The sequence below is a fragment of the Miscanthus floridulus genome, chromosome 5, assembly GCF_019320115.1.
Source record: "Miscanthus floridulus cultivar M001 chromosome 5, ASM1932011v1, whole genome shotgun sequence".
In the NCBI taxonomy this organism is placed as follows: Eukaryota; Viridiplantae; Streptophyta; class Magnoliopsida; order Poales; family Poaceae; genus Miscanthus; species Miscanthus floridulus.
This window is the reverse complement of record NC_089584.1, coordinates 121,001,170-121,019,060: the sequence shown is the minus strand read 5'-3', so window position 1 is coordinate 121,019,060 and position 17,891 is coordinate 121,001,170. Positions and strand designations below refer to the sequence as shown.

Sequence of the window (17,891 nt, the reverse complement as noted above, 5' to 3'; positions counted from 1 at the left end):
ACCATTCAACAGAACTAATAGTAATCTTTTCCAGTAAAATACAGATCAAGAGTTGTTCAGGTATAATAAAAACCAAAAAGACTGCACTTGTTAACAAGCAACAGGGCCTCTGTCAACATATACAAAACACAGAATCTGACACTGTTCGCTAGAATGCCATACTTGAATACAGTTATGAAAAACATGGATAGGTTTTATTTCTGAAGTTATTGCTCAATCAAGACATCTAAAGAGCTCAAACCATGTGAGCACTATGTTGAACTACAAATCACAAACCAAAAGGTGATTTGAATTTCTAGACCTGCTTATCTTGTTTGCCGCTAGTGCACTGTTTGGGTCAAGGCTAATTAATTTTGGGACCATTTTCCGTACAAATTGATGCTAGTTCACATACATTTATGAAAACACAAAGGAAAGTGCAGTGACATTGACATGACATGGGAGGAATTATCCGTAACAATAATAAGATAAGAAGCTATTTTTATGGTGAATAAAGCAAGCTGGTCTGAAGGGCAGACCAGACCAAATAGCTCCTATCATACATACAATACAAGATAACTATATATATTGAAAATTCTAAAGAGATCCTTTTTTTTAGGATACCTTTGGACAGTTTGCGCCGACAAACGTCTGCAAGCAATTTATGGCAGCAAGAGCAACCTCCTTGCTACCGTTTAAGATGCTATTTTTTATAAAATCGAGTAAAAGCACCCAACCTGAACACATTTCAATATGATGAGAAGTTACTTGGAATTTGATAACCAATGACCAACGTAAGTACGATAGGCAATACAACAAAGGTTTACCAGAAGAAAATTTTCTCAGTTGCTGGAGGTAAGAGAAAAAAGAACGCAAAAGCCGTGCAATACCACCAAGTACAAGAACGATAGTTTCATCCCATTGCTTTTGTGCTGTATTTCGACTGGGAAAACAAAGAAGTCAATTAGATTAGAAGAAAGAAGAGGCAAGTCACCAAATAGGCAATTAGCCAGAAGAACAAACACTTTGCCACTCCTGGACTTCTGATCTCTCTTCCTCGCAGAGGGTAATTTGCTGACTTAAGATTTGAAAAGGAATGCAAGCTTAGAAAGAAATCAGGAGTTCAAGATTATTTAATGCTAGAGCTATTAAGCCTACAGGGAACACTAGAAGCTAAAACCTAGTATCTAGAAGTGTTACTAATCAAGTTAAAGATAATAAACTATTGAATTTCTAACCCCCCCCCCCCCCCCCCCAACCAAAAAAAAAAAGTTAATTACCCCCCGCCCCGCGATGAGGTCACAAAGCTCACAGCACTAGCGTGCTGTTTGGTTCCTAGAATTGTAACGCAAATGGAAATGAAATCATATATGTTGCCGTAACGTGGATAGCCGTAATTCCTTTGCGTTTGCGTTACAAAACCTACCACCAAACAGCACGTAGATCCTTTCTTTTCTGATAAGCAGTAGTCTCATATTTAATTAATAGGTAATGCCTATTGTTTATGGTTCTCAGAAAAAATTATAAACCTGTGATGGATAAGCATATGAACAGCTTTGCCTGCCCGAGTTCCTAGTTCCTTCCCTTGCCACTCATCTCGAGATGAGGTAGATGCCTGAAAAAGAAGGTTTAGCCTAACTTAAATATCAAAAGAGGAGATTCATGGGGAAGATAAAATGCCCTTCCTAATTGCTACATTACTTACCAAGTGGGAAACATGCTCTAACATAGGGAAAACATATAACCAAAGACAATCCTCCCACATACTTTTAGAAAGCTTTTGTCCATGAGTGCTGAGAGTCTGAAAGAGAGTCCTAACGGCCGAGTTTCGAACCTTGAAATGAAAATAGAAAACTTAGCATCAGTTTGTACAACAAAGCTATTGGTATTAAGAAAATTTGTGCCAGCTTTTTTTTCCTCGAACACGCAAGGGAGCTGTGTATCATTTATATTAGAAGAAAAAACGGAATAAGAACCCATACAAGACCCACCCACTCACACCAGTGGGTTCTTACTAAACAAACTCCTCGCCCTTAACCACAGAGAGGGCAGGCTCGACCAAAACTTAATTCACATCCAGCCCCAGGGCAAGGAGGTAATTGATACCTCGTGCCCCTGTCAAACCCCCAAAAGCAGCTCCTCACTAGCGAGCTATAGAGCTGTAGCTAGGTTTGGAGATTCAGCATCAAACACCATGCTTAATAGCACAGAGATTTTTTCTTCAAGGAAAAAGTCAAATTAGAACTTTTCATGGTAAGAGTAAAAGGTGTGCATTATATGTGTGATGTGCATACAGAGGATGCCAAAAAAAAATCTATAAGGAAGATGCCAAGGTTGCCACGAATTGCTAATATTAAAGCACGACAGCAGTGCCCTACAGAGATCACTAATGATTCAATGAGCTAACGAAAAACTTGTCAACAATATTCATGGGTGTTCATGCAGAGAACAGATTGTATGTTGAGAAGATGCACCTCAGGACGATCATCTGAGCCCAATTTCTGGAGGACAGAGAAAACTGAAAAGAAAAGCATACTATAGTCAACTATTTGTTTTGGAGGAACTTGCTTGCTGTTTGCCTCTTTAATCGTTCCACCTGACTGAACATCTGCAAAGCAAAAGGAGAGCTATGTATTAGTGATATAGAAAATCAGGGAGGAGGAAGTATATTTATATGTGGTGATCACATACCATCATTCATGTGACTAGCTTGATCAATAGGCTTGCTGATTAATACCTTCACAATAAAATCAGTAGCAGTCCACAAAAGTCCAACTGATGTTAAACTTATGTTTATATCAGTTTTCTGAGTACCATATGCTCCAGTTACCAAAATGCATCTGCAGTTGTTGACAAATGAAAGTTTCAGCAATTGCAACAAATCGTAAACTAAAGTAAACATACAACTCCCAAGATGGGGATAAAACTATTGTGAACTGAACATAGCTTTTCCTTTCAAAGCTGTTTTTGTTAATAAAACTCCCAAGGTGGAATTCTCTTCTTATACCGTTGTTTTTGTTTGATATACGTGATAGATTAGGGGTAGCACCAATTGAAGAAAAGTTTGTCCAACACCGGTTGAGACGGTTTGGACATGTCCAACGGAGACCTCCAGAGGCACCGGTGCGTAGTGGAATCCTAAGCCAGGATAGTAACATGAAGAGAGGCAGATGAAGACCGAAGTTGACTTGGGTAGAGGCAATAAAAGGAGACTTGAAAGGATGGAATATACCCAAAGACTTAGCCTTAGATAGGAGTGCTTGGAAAACAGCTATTCGCGTGCCTGAACCTTGATTGCTTCTGCTGGGTTTCAACTCTAGCCTACCCCAACTTGTTTGGGACTTAAAGGCTTTGTTGTTGTTGTTGTTGATACCGTTGTTTTTGTTAATAAACATCTATTCCAAACAGAGTTTGTGACACAGAAAGCACAAAAGGTCTATAGATAGCTGCACCAAAATAATGGCAAATGATCCTTCTTTATATTAAGGCAAATTCCCATTACTTTTGAGAGCCAGGCCCTAATCTTGTGTACAGACCACTATGGTATGGACAAGATGTCTATTTGCAGTTTACCAAGTTACAAATACTAAACATCATGATATCATCTACTTTGTGTGTATCAAATTTCATTCATACCAGTTGAGGGTTATTGTATCTGTAGTTTGTACATCCGACAACCTTAAGTACTTGTAGTGTCCAGTCAGCCATTCAGGTAACAGAAGCAAACTATTCCAAGGCCCTCTTTGTTTCAGCTTCTCAAAAACTGGCATTTACATGTAGCTACAGAAGCCAGCTTATGAAAAGCTGCAGCCCAAACAAACAAGTCCTAAGGTCTAACTGTGTACCATGCGAAAATTTCTGAATAATCATTCATCAGGATTTATGTTGGTGACATTCGTTTATATAAGAAGATCCATACTTTATGGGCTGCCTTTCAATGTGATTGTAATTAAGCCGAGACTTTAAAGTACTTCGATTTAGTTTTCCGTTTTTTATTGCAATTTATGTTCATATTAACCAGTCTTACATAAATAAATGCATGCCATCCATAAAAGCAAAAGCATAGCTGCATAAGCAAAAAAAACTGTTATTTACTAGCGTTGAGTGCTTTTACATGGAAGCAACATCTGTCACGGCAAGGATGAGAAGCTGCACATCACCATAAAACTCAAGAGCAACAGTGATTCCTGGAGCATACTCAATGGTCTCAACTTTCAAGTACAATGGATATTGTCCTTCTGCCGAAGACAGTGTTTAAGTGAAATTCCAAATTAAATTGTTACTACCTATGCAATAGCATGTAACTCTAGAATTTGGCTACTACCATACAAAATCACAGATAGCCATGTTAAATCTTCCAGTTCATATAATCCAAGGAGGTACTAGTAAATGCTTTCTTCCTATTTTTCCATGGTTCTGTTTTGCTTTGAAATACAACAACAACAACAACAACAACAAAGCCTTTAAGTCCCAAACAAGTTGGGGTAGGCTAGAGTTGAAACCCAGCAGTAGCAATCAAGGTTCAGGCACGTGAATAGCTGTTTTCCAAGCACTCCTATCTAAGGCTAAGTCTTTGAGTATATTCCATCCTTTCAAGTCTCCTTTTATTGCCTCTACCCAAGTCAACTTCGGTCTTCCTCTGCCTTTCTTCACGTTACTATCTTGGCTTAGGATTCCACTACGCACCGGTGCCTCTGAAGGTCTCCGTTGGACATGTCCAAACCATCTCAACCGGTGTTGGACAAGCTTTTCTTCAATTGGTGCTACCCCTAATCTATCACGTATATCATCGTTCCGAACTCGATCCCTTCTTGTATGACCGCAAATCCAACGCAACATACGCAATTCCGCGACACTTATCTGTTGAACATGTCGTCTTTTCGTAGACCAACATTCTGCACCATACAACATAGCAGGTCTAATCGCCATCTTATAAAACTTGTCTTTTAGCTTTTGTGGTACCCTTTTGTCACATAGGACACCAGATGCTTGGCGCCACTTCATCCACCCTGCTTTGATTCTATGGCTAACATCTTCATCAATATCCCCGTCTATCCCCGTCTCTCTGTAGCATTGATCTTAAATATCGAAAGGTATCCTTCCTAGGCACTACTTGATCTTCCAAACTAATATCTTCCTCCTCCCGAGTAGTAGTGTCGAAGTCACATCTCATATACTCAGTTTTAGTTCTACTGAGTCTAAAACCTTTGGACTCCAAAGTCTCCAGCCATAACTCCAGTTTTTTATTCACTCCTGTCCAGCTTTCATCAACTAGCACTATATCGTCCGCGAAAAGCATACACCAAGGAATGTCCCCTTGTATCTCCCTTGTGACCTCATCCATCACTAAGGCAAACATATAAGGGCTCAAAGCTGACCCTTGATGTAGTCCTATCCTAATCGGGAAGTCATCCGTGTCTCCATCACTTGTTCGAACACTAGTCACAACATTGTTGTACATGTCCTTAATGAGCCCGACGTACTTCGTTAGGACTTTATGTTTGTCCAAAGCCCACCACATAACATTCCTTGGTATTTTATCATAAGCCTTCTCCAAGTCAATAAAAACCATGTGTAGGTCCTTCTTCTCCCTATACCGCTCCATAACTTGTCTTATTAAGAAAATGGCTTCCATGGTTGACCTTCCAGGCATGAAACCAAATTGGTTCATAGAGATTCGCGTTATTGCTGTTGGCTACCAGAGGGCAGCTTGGCCAACAGGCCGCTTGGATTGTATTGCAAAAATGACTTAGATACAAGAAGATGCTAACCACTGCATATATAAGCAAGTGGTGTACCTACTCCTTAGCATATTCTAACTGCATAAAGCAGATGCTATGATTCCTACTTGGTTGCCAAGGCACCATGATCAACTTGGTTGCCAAGGAACCTGAAACCTTACATGACAGTGAATAGTAAATAGCTATAGTAGGTAAATGGAAAACATCAACACTAGGCTAACTACTGACAATTCTCCCCTTTAGCCTTGTGGTCCTTGGAAGTGATCTGCTTGAGCCCAATTCTTCCCCTCATCTCTTCAAATTTTGATCTTCCAAGCGACTTGGTTAGAATGTCAGCCAGCTGATCAGTGGTGGATATGTGATCAGCCCTGATACTTCCATCTTCCAAGCAGTTTCTGATGAAGTGATACTCGATCCTGATGTGCTTACTGCGCTCATGAAAGACTGGATTCTTGACTAGAGCAAGTGCAGACCTGCTATCAATTTTCAGTTCAACCACTTCCACATTCCTTCCAAGGAGGTCTGCCAACAGCCTAGATAGCCAAATTGCTTGTTTTGCAGCTGTGGTAGTGGCAATGTACTCAGCTTCACAACTAGATAGAGCCACCACCTTCTGCTTCACTAACTGCCAGCACACAAGATTGCTTCCCAGGAAGAACAAGGTGCCACTAGTGCTCTTGCTGGTGTCAATGTCTCCAGCCAAGTCACTGTCGCGGTACCCAACAAATCTTGCTCTCCCTGGAGCCTTAGTGTAGTGCAGACCAAGCTCCAGAGTACCAGCCACATATCTCAAGATGCGCTTGATGGCTGCTTGGTGTTCTGCAGTCGGCCTCTCCATGAATCGACTGACAAAGCCTACTGAGAAGGCTAAGTCAGGTCTTGTGTGGACCAAGTAGCGCAAGCTGCCCACCAATCTTCTGTATTTGGTAGGATCAACCTCTGCAGCTGCGCTCTGCCTGCTCAACCTTAGCCGCTCCTCCATTGGTGTATGGGCGGGGTTGCAGGCATCCATACTTCCCAACTCAAGGATCCTCTTGGCATAATGGGTTTGCCTCAGAGTGATCCCAGCTGAATCTTGGTGTACTTCGACCCCCAGGTAGAAGGACAGGAGGCCGGGGTCGCTCATGTCGAAGACCTTCTTCATCTGAGCCTTGAAACCTTCTATGGCTTGAGCGCTGGCACCGGTGATGATCAAGTCGTCAACATAGACGCCAATCAGCAGCAGCTCCTCCCCTGTTCCTCGCCTGTACATTGCGGCTTCATGGTCGCTTTGCTGGAAACCCATCTCCTTGAGGGTGGCGTCCAGCTTGGCATTCCAAGCTCGTGGAGCCTGCCGTAGGCCATACAAGGCCTTGCACAGACGGTACACCATCTTCTCCTTCCCGGCGATGGTGAAGCCAGGCGGCTGCTTTACGTACACCTCCTCCTTGAGGTCGCCGTTAAGGAAGGCAGATTTGACGTCCATATGGTGGACGCGCCATCCTTCTTGGGCCGCCAGCGCGAGGAGGACTCGGACGGATTCCATGCGCGCCACGGGAGCAAACGCGTCGTCGAAGTCGATCCCTTCCTGCTGGACGAAGCCCCGCGCCACCAAGCGCGCCTTGTACTTGGTCACCGCGCCCCGCTCGTCCTTCTTGAGCTTGTAGACCCACTTCAGAGTGATGGGCCGATGACCGGGAGGAAGCTCCACAAGCTCCCAAGTGTAGTTCTGCTCAACTGCCTTGATCTCCTGCTCCATGGCGGCCTGCCAGGCAGGATCGCCTTCAGCCTCCGCGAAGTTGGCCGGCTCGCCGGCGTGCGTGAGGTGAAGCTCGGCGAAGAGACGTGAAGCCGGCAGCGGTGTGGGTGCGTCCCCGATGATGTTGGGCATGGTTCGGTACCGCAGCTGCTCGCCGTCGTAGGAAGCATCAAGGCGATCGTCGTCGTCCTCGAGCGGTGACGCGAACTCAACTGGGTCCGCCTGCTCGGTCTCTGCTGCTGGTGAAGCAGAGGAGGCTTGTGGATCGTGCTCCCCTGGAGCTGGTGACGGCGCGCGCGGCGGAGCTCCGTCTGTGTCGACTCCCCAGAACTCGATGTCGAAGTTGCTGGAGGCTGAAGCAGACGTCCCGGCGGCCGAATTGGACCAATCCCAGCCGCGCCCTTCATCAAACACCACGTCGCGGCTCACCTTAACGCGTCCCGTCGCCGGATCGAGGACCCGGTAGGCCTTGGCGCCCTCGGCGTAGCCTTGCCGCGGTCGTCGAGCTTGCGCAGCTGCCCGAGCTCCCTTGTGTAGGCGACGTAGCCGAATGTACGCAGGTAGCTCACCGCCGGCGCTCGTCCGTGCCAGGCTTCATAGGGGGTCTTACCTTGCAAGCTTCTTGTCGGCGCGCGGTTGAGCAGATGCACCGCCGTCATCACCGCCTCCCCCCAGAATTTTGCCGGCATGGACCTCTGCTTCAGGAGTGCGCGCACGGTCGCCACGACCGTCTGATTGCGCCGCTCCACAACACCGTTTTGCTGCGGTGAGTGGTGCAGAGTAGTGCTGCTTGACTCCTTCGGCGGCGAAGTACTGCGCCAGCTCGCCGACGGTGAACTCTCCTCCATTGTCAGTCCGCAGTACCTTGAGCTCACGACCGGTCTCCTTTTCTGCTTCGGCCTTCACCCGCTTCACGGCATCCGCAGCAGTATCCTTGGTCGGCAGAAGCACCGCCCACATGAAGCGGGTGGCGTCGTCCACCATCAACAAGAAGTAGCGGCGCCCTCCTGGTGTCGCCGGTGTCACCGGCCCGCACAAGTCGCCGTGGACGAGGTCCAGGGGCGCCTGCGCGCGGTACTGCGCCTGCTGCGGAAACGGATTGCGGCGGAGCTTGGTGGTGACGCAGGTGTCGCAGACTTGCTCCGCAAGCTTGATCACCGGCATCCCCCTCACCATCTCCTTCTTGCCGAGCTGGTGCAGCGCCTCGAAGCTGAGATGCCCGTAGCGCTCATGCCATCTCCATGACTCGTCCTCCTTCCTGGCGACAAGACATACCGGCTGCGCGGCCTCCAAGTGCAGGATGTACAGCCGACTAGGCCCGCGATGTACCTTGGCGAGAAGACGACCACGCCGGTCCCAGATGCGGAGCACTCCATGATCAATTTCCACCCTGGAGCCTCCTTCGTCGAGCTGCCCCAAACTCAAAATCGAGTTCCGGAGCGCTGGGATGTAGAAGACGCCATGGAGGACGCGCTGCTCTCCGTTCTTGGCCAGGAAGACGATGGAGCCGGTCCCCTTGATTTCCACTCGAGACGAGTCGCCGAAACGCACCGTGCCGCGCGCCGTGGTGTCGAGCTCGGCGAAGAGCTCCCGGCGGCCGGTCATGTGATGCGTGGCCCCGCTGTCGAGGTACCATCCGTCGAGCGCCTCCTCGTTGGCGCTGGTGTTGAGGAAGACACGCGCGCGCGGCTCGTTGATGTCAAGGGAGACCGTGGCCTTGGAGCAGACGGCTTCGTTCTTCTCGTCGAGCTCGAGGAAGCCGTGGGTGAAAAACAGAGCACCATCATCGTCCTCTGCTTCTGCGACGTGCGCAACACCGCCACGCCCTCCACCGCGCTGTCCACCTTGATCACCTCCAACGCGGTTGCCTCCTCCACGGTGGTTGCCACCGCCGCCGCCGTGGTCACCACCACCACGGCGCGGCTGGCGGCAGTCGCGCGCCCAGTGGCCGCGATCACCACAGTTGAGGCAGGTGTCGTCGTTCACCCCGCGATCGTCGCCACCGCCTCTGTCTCCTCCGCCGCGATTTCCCTTCCCGCGCTGCTTCTTGCCGCCGCGTGGACGACGTCACGGTTCCTTGCCCGACGCAGAAGCGGCAGCCTCCTCCTTCTCCTTGGCACGCCACTGCTCCCTCGTCAGCAGCAGTCCACCGATGGCGGCCGGTTCCGCGTCCAACGCCTCCATGTCGTCCACCGTCTTCAAGCGCCCAGACACCTCGATGGTGAGGTCCTGGAAGTCCAGAAGCGTCTCGATGGCGATCCGGAGCTGAGCGTACTTCGGCGGCACGGCGCGCAGGAGCCTCTCCACCGCGCGCTCTTCATCGATGTCGTTGTCGCCGTGGAGAAGAAGCTGCTGCTTCAGGGCCATCAAGCGAAGGGTGAAGTCCTCGATCTGCTCACCCGGACGGAAGGCGAGCTTCTCCCAGTCGCTGCAGAGTCGCTGGAGAGTGGCGCGGCGCACCCGATCGACTCCGATCCGTGCGGCGGCGATGGAGTCCCAGGCCTCCTTGGCCGATCCCTTCTCGGACAGCGGCATCTGCATCTCCTGTGGCACGGCGGCGATGATCGCCTCCACTGTGCGCCTGTCCTCATGGTATAGCAGGTCTTGGTACTCAATCGCATCCCAAAGTTGCCGCGCCTGGAGCTTCAGCTTCATGATCGAGGCCCACTCATGATAGTTTGTCTTGGTGAGCATTGGACAGGTGGAACTTGCGCCAGAGTCCTTGTACACGGTCTGGATCACCGGCGAGCGGCCCCTGGCCCGTCCGCGGCGGCGATCCTGATCCCGATCGGGCGACCGCGTCTGCCTGCGCTCGCGCTCCGGACTCCTCCGTAGAAACGGGCGGCGATCGCGCGGATCCTCCTCCACCAACTCTCGACGCAGAGCCGCGGCCGTGGCGGCCGCGTTCCGAGCTGCTGCTGCGGCCTCCGCGGCCTGCTGCGCCTGCGCGGCTGCGGCCTCTGCCGCGGCCAGACGCTGCGCCCACTGCTCGGCGGCGGCGGCGGCTGCTGCTGCTCTCTCTGCGGAGGTGGCCATACTTTTCCCTATCTCTCAACCAGCTCTGATACCAATTGTTGGCTGCCAGAGGGCAGCTTGGCCAACAGGCCGCTTGGATTGTATTGCAAAAATGACTTAGATACAAGAAGATGCTAACCACTGCATATATAAGCAAGTGGTGTACCTACTCCTTAGCATATTCTAACTGCATAAAGCAGATGCTATGATTCCTACTTGGTTGCCAAGGCACCATGATCAACTTGGTTGCCAAGGAACCTGAAACCTTACATGACAGTGAATAGTAAATAGCTATAGTAGGTAAATAGAAAACATCAACACTAGGCTAACTACTGACAATTGCTCTCAAGTGATGCTCGATAACTCTCTTCCATAGCTTCATAGTATGGCTCATCAACTTAATTCCCATAGGCAGTATATTCATTGTTACTATTATTAGCAAAATGAGAAGAATAGCAATAGTGGACAATACTAAAACAGTGGATTTTTTAAAGACTTACTCATGAAGGCATTGTACAGGGATTGTTGCCAGTCCTTCATTCATTATTACACGTATGCTCTGCAAAGTAAAGATTGTGTTTAAATATATTTAAAGGGCACTGTACAACTCATATACTAATTAAAAGCATTAAGATGTACAGCACTTGCCTAAAACAACAGCAAAAACAAATGAGCACTCAAGATTTTTTTTTTGGGAATAGCACTCAAGATTTATTATCCTTTTGTTTAACTAGAATGACCAGTATATTGAAAATCAGTGTTATAGTTCATAAATGTTTCCGACTGTACCTTAGTTGCATATTTATTACAGGTCAATATTACTTTATCAGCACTCTCTTTGTCCAAAAAGAATGCAATTATGGGATCCGTGGCAGTCAAAACTAACTCAAGTTTGGCCAAGTTTATAGTAAATAACATTAGCATTTATGTCTCTAATTAAATTTATTATGAAAATATATTCTATAACTAATCTAATGGTACTTATTTTATATCATGAATGTTAGTACTTATATAAATTTAGTCAAAGTTCAAACTGTTTGACTTCTCAAAAAGCGAGAATTGCATTCTTTTGTGGTCAGAGGGGGTACTTAAAAAGTGCTTATTTGGTCCTCCTCCATTCAAGAGTTGAGAAATGTAATCCATAATCCTATTCGACATCCATAGATAGGCAAAAACATAACAGGCCCAAGCAGCTATGCCAGGGGAAAAACTCCCTCAGAAAAATCATATCATGTTAAACATAGCAAGGAATAATTTAGTAATTTTACCTGAAAGCCTAAGGAGATGAGGTCTTTTTCTGATGCATCGGTAACCGCCCTGGAAGAAAATAATGATGTAAGAAACAGCAAAAACGTCAAATAAAAACGTATAATTCATGAATGAATAGCAGTGACACCTTAACATATGAAGAATGCTGGGCCAGCTATACGACAACTTTTCTCCATGTCTCTGAAAAAATACGGATAAGAGGACATTGTCTGATACACCCAATGAAAAGCATATACAAGAAATAAGTACCTCGAGAACATGCAAAAGAATCTTTAGTGCACCCATTTGTACATCAACATTCTTGTTAGAGGAATAGAGGATCACCAATGGAGATAAAACTGCATACTCAAATGATACAGTTTCATTTTCTTTGACCAACTAGCAAGCACAGGAATAGAAAGGTCAGACAATAGCACAAGCAGAGGAAACATCAGAGTATTATTATTGATCCCTTACATGGCTTTCTTGAAACTGATGAGGTGCTGAGCTGATGCCCTGAAATTTTTCAGAACCCACTACCGAACAAATCGATTGATCCAATGAATCCAGTGCCATACTACGTAATTGTGGGTTAGAGCAATTCGCAAGCTGCAATGTCATCACCAAGATCATCATGACGTTATATAAACGGAGAGAAAACTACCAGTGAATGAAAAGATACTGCTACCTCAAGATGATGAGCAGCAATTTGATCCCATATCGGTTCAACTCCTGAACAGAATAAATAACATAAATAATCAATAGCAGAACAAACAAATTGTGGTGCCAATAAGCTTTATCACTAAAATAGGCTCCACATTAGTTACACAACACATTAAAGACTAATGATCAAGTTCAACAATGAACTGATCTTCCTCAATAGCAAATCTTATGCTCATTCATTTACATGAACTATGGTATGCAGTAGACAGTAGTAACTTGCTATTCTAATATATCATCGTCATGCTCATCAGTAAGCGACTGATGCTATAGGTTGATATGATGTTTGATGGCCTCAATGCTTCTACTATGCCAATGTGAGGTGTCGCACAAGCCCAAAATATAGATGATACAAACAACCAATTATGTTCGGCATTTGAAATTCGAAAAGCAGGATCCAGCAAACTAACTGTTCAGTTTAGCAAATACTCCCTCCATTCCACTATACCCGGCGTACAAGGCAAGATACCAGATACCAAGAAGGTTATGGAAATACGCGCCTGTATTAACAGCCGTGCTATGCTGCGCCTCGATTAGCATCGCCCCGCCGGGCGCTAAATCATTTTTTATTCGAGTATACTAAGCTAGTGCAGCGACGGTTGAGCTGCATGTGCATGCATCGCTTCGAGTCGAGCCGGAGTAATGATTATATATGTGATCGAGCTCACACTATCACTGTTGAAAAAAAAAACACATTTGTAGTATTTATACCTGATCAAGCTTATGTTTGATCATAAAAGACCATAACTGATTCATATAGGTTATTTTATCTGCAAGAACAGTCCAAGTAAAGAAAGCACCTACGATGCAGATTATTGATGAGAATCGTTGTCATGCGCTCCACTGAAAATGAAATGCTCCCGATCTGCTGGACAGACAATTGAGAGCTTCCAGATATGTGCTGACTTGACAATTGGTGCAATGCAGACAGAAGTGACTTCACCGCAGCTATGTTCATCAAGGCTGAACTTTCAAACAACTTCCTCCAACAAAGAAACAAAATGCAGTTTAACATTACAATTTAGTTAAAACATGAAAGCAGCAACTTTCAAACAAATTTCTCCAACAATGAAACAAAATACACTTTATCATATAAGCAATGTAGTTAAGATGATACCAACAAAAAAACATGAAAAAAAAGAAGAAAAACTGAAAAAGAATCCCCCTCCTGACCTGAGAATTTAAAGAAGAGAGAATATGGAAATCACTGTACTGTCCCGATGTATCTCTTGAAAGTCTTGAAACAGAAGCTGATACTTCCTGTGAGAGAAACTGGCAGTGTCAGCAAAATGGCAGCACTAACTTAAATTAGACACACAAAACAATGTCTTATTTTTGGTAATAAGATGTTAACAAAAAAGAAGAGTAAATCAACTTCTGAATAACATGAATTCCTCAACCATAATAATGAATAACTTGGGGACAAAGTACTGTGACCTGAGTTGAAGCATGTGGAGAATGAATAGCTCTATCAAGTGCTGAAAGAGTCTCCAATACCTACAATTCCATGTATAAGAGATTTAGAAGTATAATTCATGAAACTTAATTAGCTTTAAAATGTTACACTTATCTAACTCTCTGCATACCAGAACCCAGGAAGGACCAAGGACATTGTGTAATCGATGTGCAACATTAAAAAGTGTCCTTAGTGCCTGAATTCAGAATGAAACAAGTGTAAATACATGTGAAAAAGCAAGGGACCATAATATAGTTGTAAGCGACACTGCGCTTCTTTCCTACTTGCCTGAACATTTTTTGGTGTGAGAATAATACTATCACGCTGATCCATTGAAGTTTCTGACCTCTTTGATCCAGGAGATTGCAAGATGCTGACACATATGAAAGGAAACTAAGTGAGGTGAAATAATTGCACAAAGCTCATGAATAGCAGATGCAGCACAAAACTTTAGGCACAGCTGAAGCATTCAGTGTAAATGAAGTCATCACATGAAATATAAATGACCACTCTCCAGACTTTGGACTAAGGCAAGTGTAAATTGAACATTAGCAAAGTTGTAATCCAGTCAGCAACCATGAATTTGTACTTAATATCTTGTATTTTAGTTATTAGTTCACCACTATTAGTCATTTGTCCTATCATTTCGACACAGCAATTTCAACATACTACTACCACAGAAGTAAACAATAAAACAAAACAAAAAATTATCCTCTATGAGGTCATTAGTGATGCCTAATGACATACAAGACAGAAAATACTATTGTAGGCTGTAGCTATCAAAAGAAAAAGGGAATTCCAATGATAAAATCCTCCATAGGTCCAGCCTTCTAGTTGTTGAGAGACTGGCTGGTCTTTCTTTTGGTCATGCCTGTTTGTATTGCGGTGGCACATCATTTTTTCTGTTTCTAGCAGGGTGTGTGTTTGGACGGGGCTACTTTTTCCCACTTCCTTTGTACCTTTTTCTCTTAAAAAAGGACACACGGCACTCGTGCGTCGTTTGAGAAAAAAAAATCATAAGATCCTACCAAAACACAAATACTAGAAAACAAAATATCATACATGCCCTGAAAAACCAGGTTTATACAATACCTAAATAATATATTTCATTTTGCGAATTCATAGCATTCAAACTAAAAACTCAAAAGGTAGAAAACTTTTTTTCGGACAGATAAAGCTGCATATTTTATTGCTATCACACACCAAGATAGATATTTAATTGGACTAATCGTTTAGGAGGTTACACCGTCAGAGACATGCAAAATTAACCATAGACAAATTATAAGGCTGGAATTTACAAGATGGATGAATATTGCAGGAACCCCTACTGTTTTTGCTATTAAAAAACTAAGATATGCTTACACAGCAATGATTACAAGTCGTCCAATTAATCACGATTAATCGTCCTAATCGGTCCCTGGTGACTGATCAGGGGTACCGTCGACTTGTGCAAGTCGCCCGATTAATCGCGATTAATCATGATTAATCTGTTAGAACCAAATCACAGGTTTGGGCCTAAAATTTCAGTTTCATTAGCCTTGCCACAAACATGGCAGGTTGGGGATACATATAGGGTAGCATACTTGGTCCTTAAGAAAGGATTACAACATTCTAAGTAGATGCTAAAGTAGATGCTAAAGCAAGATAAGAAGATAAGGTGCTGACATATGCACCAACTACTCCTAAGATAAGCATCCTAGATAGATAACAACAAGACTTATGCTTTCATTCTCCCCCTAAGTCTTGTGTGGCGCCTTCTGGGGAATTTGAGCCATCCCAATCCTGGAGCGAAGCTCCTGGAACTTGACCCGCCCAAGGGACTTGGTGAGGAAGTCAGCGAGCTGGTCCTAGGTGTTGATGTAGCCGGCCTTGATGCTCCCCTCATCCAAGCAGCTCCTAATGAAATGGTACTTGATGCGGATATGCTTGCTGCGCTCATGGAAGACGGGGTTCTTCGCCAAGGCCAAGGCGGACTTGCTGTCCACCCTGAGCTCCACTGCTTTTGCGTCTCTGCCCAAGAGATCTCCCAGCAGCTGAGCCAACCAGAGAGCCTGAGTCGAAGCGGTAGTGGCAGCGATGTACTTTGCCTCGCAACTGGACAGGACCACCACCTGCTGCTTGACCGATTGCCAGCTGATCAGACACTTGCCAAGGAAGAATAGCGTCCCGTTGATGCTCTTGCTTGTGTCGATGTCTTGTGTTGATGTCGCCGGCAAGGTCGTTGTCGCTGTACCCAATGAAGTGTTCCGCGCCGAGGCACCTCGGGAAGTGCAAGCCATAGTCGGAGGTGCCCTCAACGTAGCGGAGGATCCTCTTGACGGCCTTCTCGTGCTCCGTCGTCAGTCGTTGCATGAACCGACTGACGTAGCCAACGGCGAACGCCAGGTCCGGCCGCGTGTGGATGAGGTAGCGAAGGCTACCCACAATGCGCCGGTATCGCGTGGCATTGACTTCCTTCGTCGTGCTATCGTGGCTCAGCTTCAGCCTCTCCTCCGTGGCAGTGTGGGCTGGGTTGCAGCCGGTGAGCCCGCCTAACTCGACGATGCGCTTGGTGTAGGCGGTCTGGCGAAGGGAGATGCCGGAGCTGTGCTGGTGGACCTCGATCCCCAGGTAGGACAGAAGGCCCATGTCGCTCATCTGGAAGGTTACCTTCATCTCCTCCTTGAACGCCTCCACCTCGTCCTCCTCGGTGCCGGTGATCATCAAGTCGTCGACGTAGACGCCTACCAACAGGGCATTGCCTCCCTTGCCCCGCCGGTAGACAGTAGCCTCGTGAGGACTCTGTTGGAACCCCATTTGCTAGAGAGTGGAGTCCAGCTTGGCGTTCCAAGCTCGTGGCGCCTGCCGCAAGCCGTAGAGGGCCTTGCGCAGGCGGAGAACCTTGTTCTCCTTGCCGGGGATGACGAATCCCGACGGCTGGTGGGCGTAGACCTCCTCCTTCAGGTCACCGTTGAGGAATGCGGACTTGACGTCCATGTGGTGCACACGCCAACCCTCCTGGGCCGCCAGTGCGAGGAGACGGACGGACTCCATCAGCGCAATGGGCACGAAGGCGTCGTCGAAGTTGACTCCCTCCTGCTGGACGAACCCGCGCGCCACCAGACGCGCCTTGTGCTTGATCACCACTCCGGCCTCATCCTTCTTGAGCTTGTAAACCCACTTAAGGGTGATGGCGCGGTGGCCGGCAGAAAGATCCGCCAGCTCCCACGTCCGGTTCCGCTCGACCGCGTCCATCTCCTGCTGCATCGCGGCACGCCATGCCGCGTCTCCCTCCACCTCAGCGAAGGAGCGGGGCTCGCCATCCTCGTGCGCCAGGTGCAGCTCCCCCTCGAGGCCATGCGTCGCTAGTCCAGGGACGGGCTGATCGCCAAAGGTGTTGTCCATGGTGTGGCAGCGCAGAACCTCGTCGTCGTGGTAGGCATCGACGCGGTCCTCGTCGTTGGACAGCGGAGTGGCGAACTCCACCGAGCGCTGCCCGTCACGGACCGAAGCTGCTGGTGCCGATCTCGGAGGTGTGGGCGCCGGTGCAAGAGAGCGGGTCGTAGCCGGTGGTGGAGAGTGGGGCGTACCTGGTGGTGTAGGACTCGCTGGTGGTGTAGGCGATGGAGGACTCGCCAGAGCTGATGGCGAGCTGGGTGATGAGGTAGACGAGCTCGGTGAAGATGAGCTGCTAGCTCCCCCCGCTCCCTCGAAGTGGATGTAGTCGACGACGAAGTCTCTAAGAGTCAAGTCAAGCCGTCGTCCACCGCCTTGTCCTAGGCCCAACCTCGCCCTTCGTCGAACACGACGTCCCGGGAGATGCGGACGCGCTATGTCGCAAGGTCGAGGATGCGGTAGGCCTTGACGCCCTCTGCGTAGCCGATGAAGACCCCCGGCGTGCTCCGGTCGTCGAGCGTGCCGACGTGGTTGAGCTCCTTGGCGAACGCGAGGCAGCCAAAGACGCGAAGGTGGCTGGCCGTCGGTTTGCGCTCGTGCCAGGCCTCGTACGGCGTCT

General features: G+C 47.2%; 1 protein-coding gene across 4 annotated transcripts in view; it reads right to left on the bottom strand.

Annotated features, from left to right (window-relative positions):
* The window catches only part of LOC136450612 (uncharacterized), a 45,134-nt gene that overhangs the window by 4,129 nt on the left and 23,114 nt on the right, over positions 1 to 17,891 (bottom strand). For all 4 annotated transcript variants that reach the window (XR_010758389.1, XM_066451145.1, XM_066451146.1 and 1 more), the window contains 17 exons: positions 14,186 to 14,270; positions 14,028 to 14,093; positions 13,879 to 13,938; positions 13,615 to 13,701; positions 13,246 to 13,420; positions 12,410 to 12,453; positions 12,199 to 12,330; positions 11,992 to 12,120; positions 11,870 to 11,922; positions 11,742 to 11,790; positions 10,974 to 11,032; positions 2,671 to 2,819; positions 2,454 to 2,587; positions 1,685 to 1,813; positions 1,509 to 1,594; positions 807 to 922; positions 604 to 716 (listed from right to left, as the gene is read on the bottom strand). Coding sequence is in view for 3 of the 4 variants with exons in the window: in XM_066451145.1 (XP_066307242.1) it covers positions 604 to 716; positions 807 to 922; positions 1,509 to 1,594; positions 1,685 to 1,813; positions 2,454 to 2,587; positions 2,671 to 2,819; positions 10,974 to 11,032; positions 11,742 to 11,790; positions 11,870 to 11,922; positions 11,992 to 12,120; positions 12,199 to 12,330; positions 12,410 to 12,453; positions 13,246 to 13,420; positions 13,615 to 13,701; positions 13,879 to 13,938; positions 14,028 to 14,093; positions 14,186 to 14,270 (1,666 nt within the window). In the remaining variant the exon portion in view is untranslated. The remainder of the gene's footprint in view (positions 1 to 603; positions 717 to 806; positions 923 to 1,508; positions 1,595 to 1,684; positions 1,814 to 2,453; positions 2,588 to 2,670; positions 2,820 to 10,973; positions 11,033 to 11,741; positions 11,791 to 11,869; positions 11,923 to 11,991; positions 12,121 to 12,198; positions 12,331 to 12,409; positions 12,454 to 13,245; positions 13,421 to 13,614; positions 13,702 to 13,878; positions 13,939 to 14,027; positions 14,094 to 14,185; positions 14,271 to 17,891) is intronic.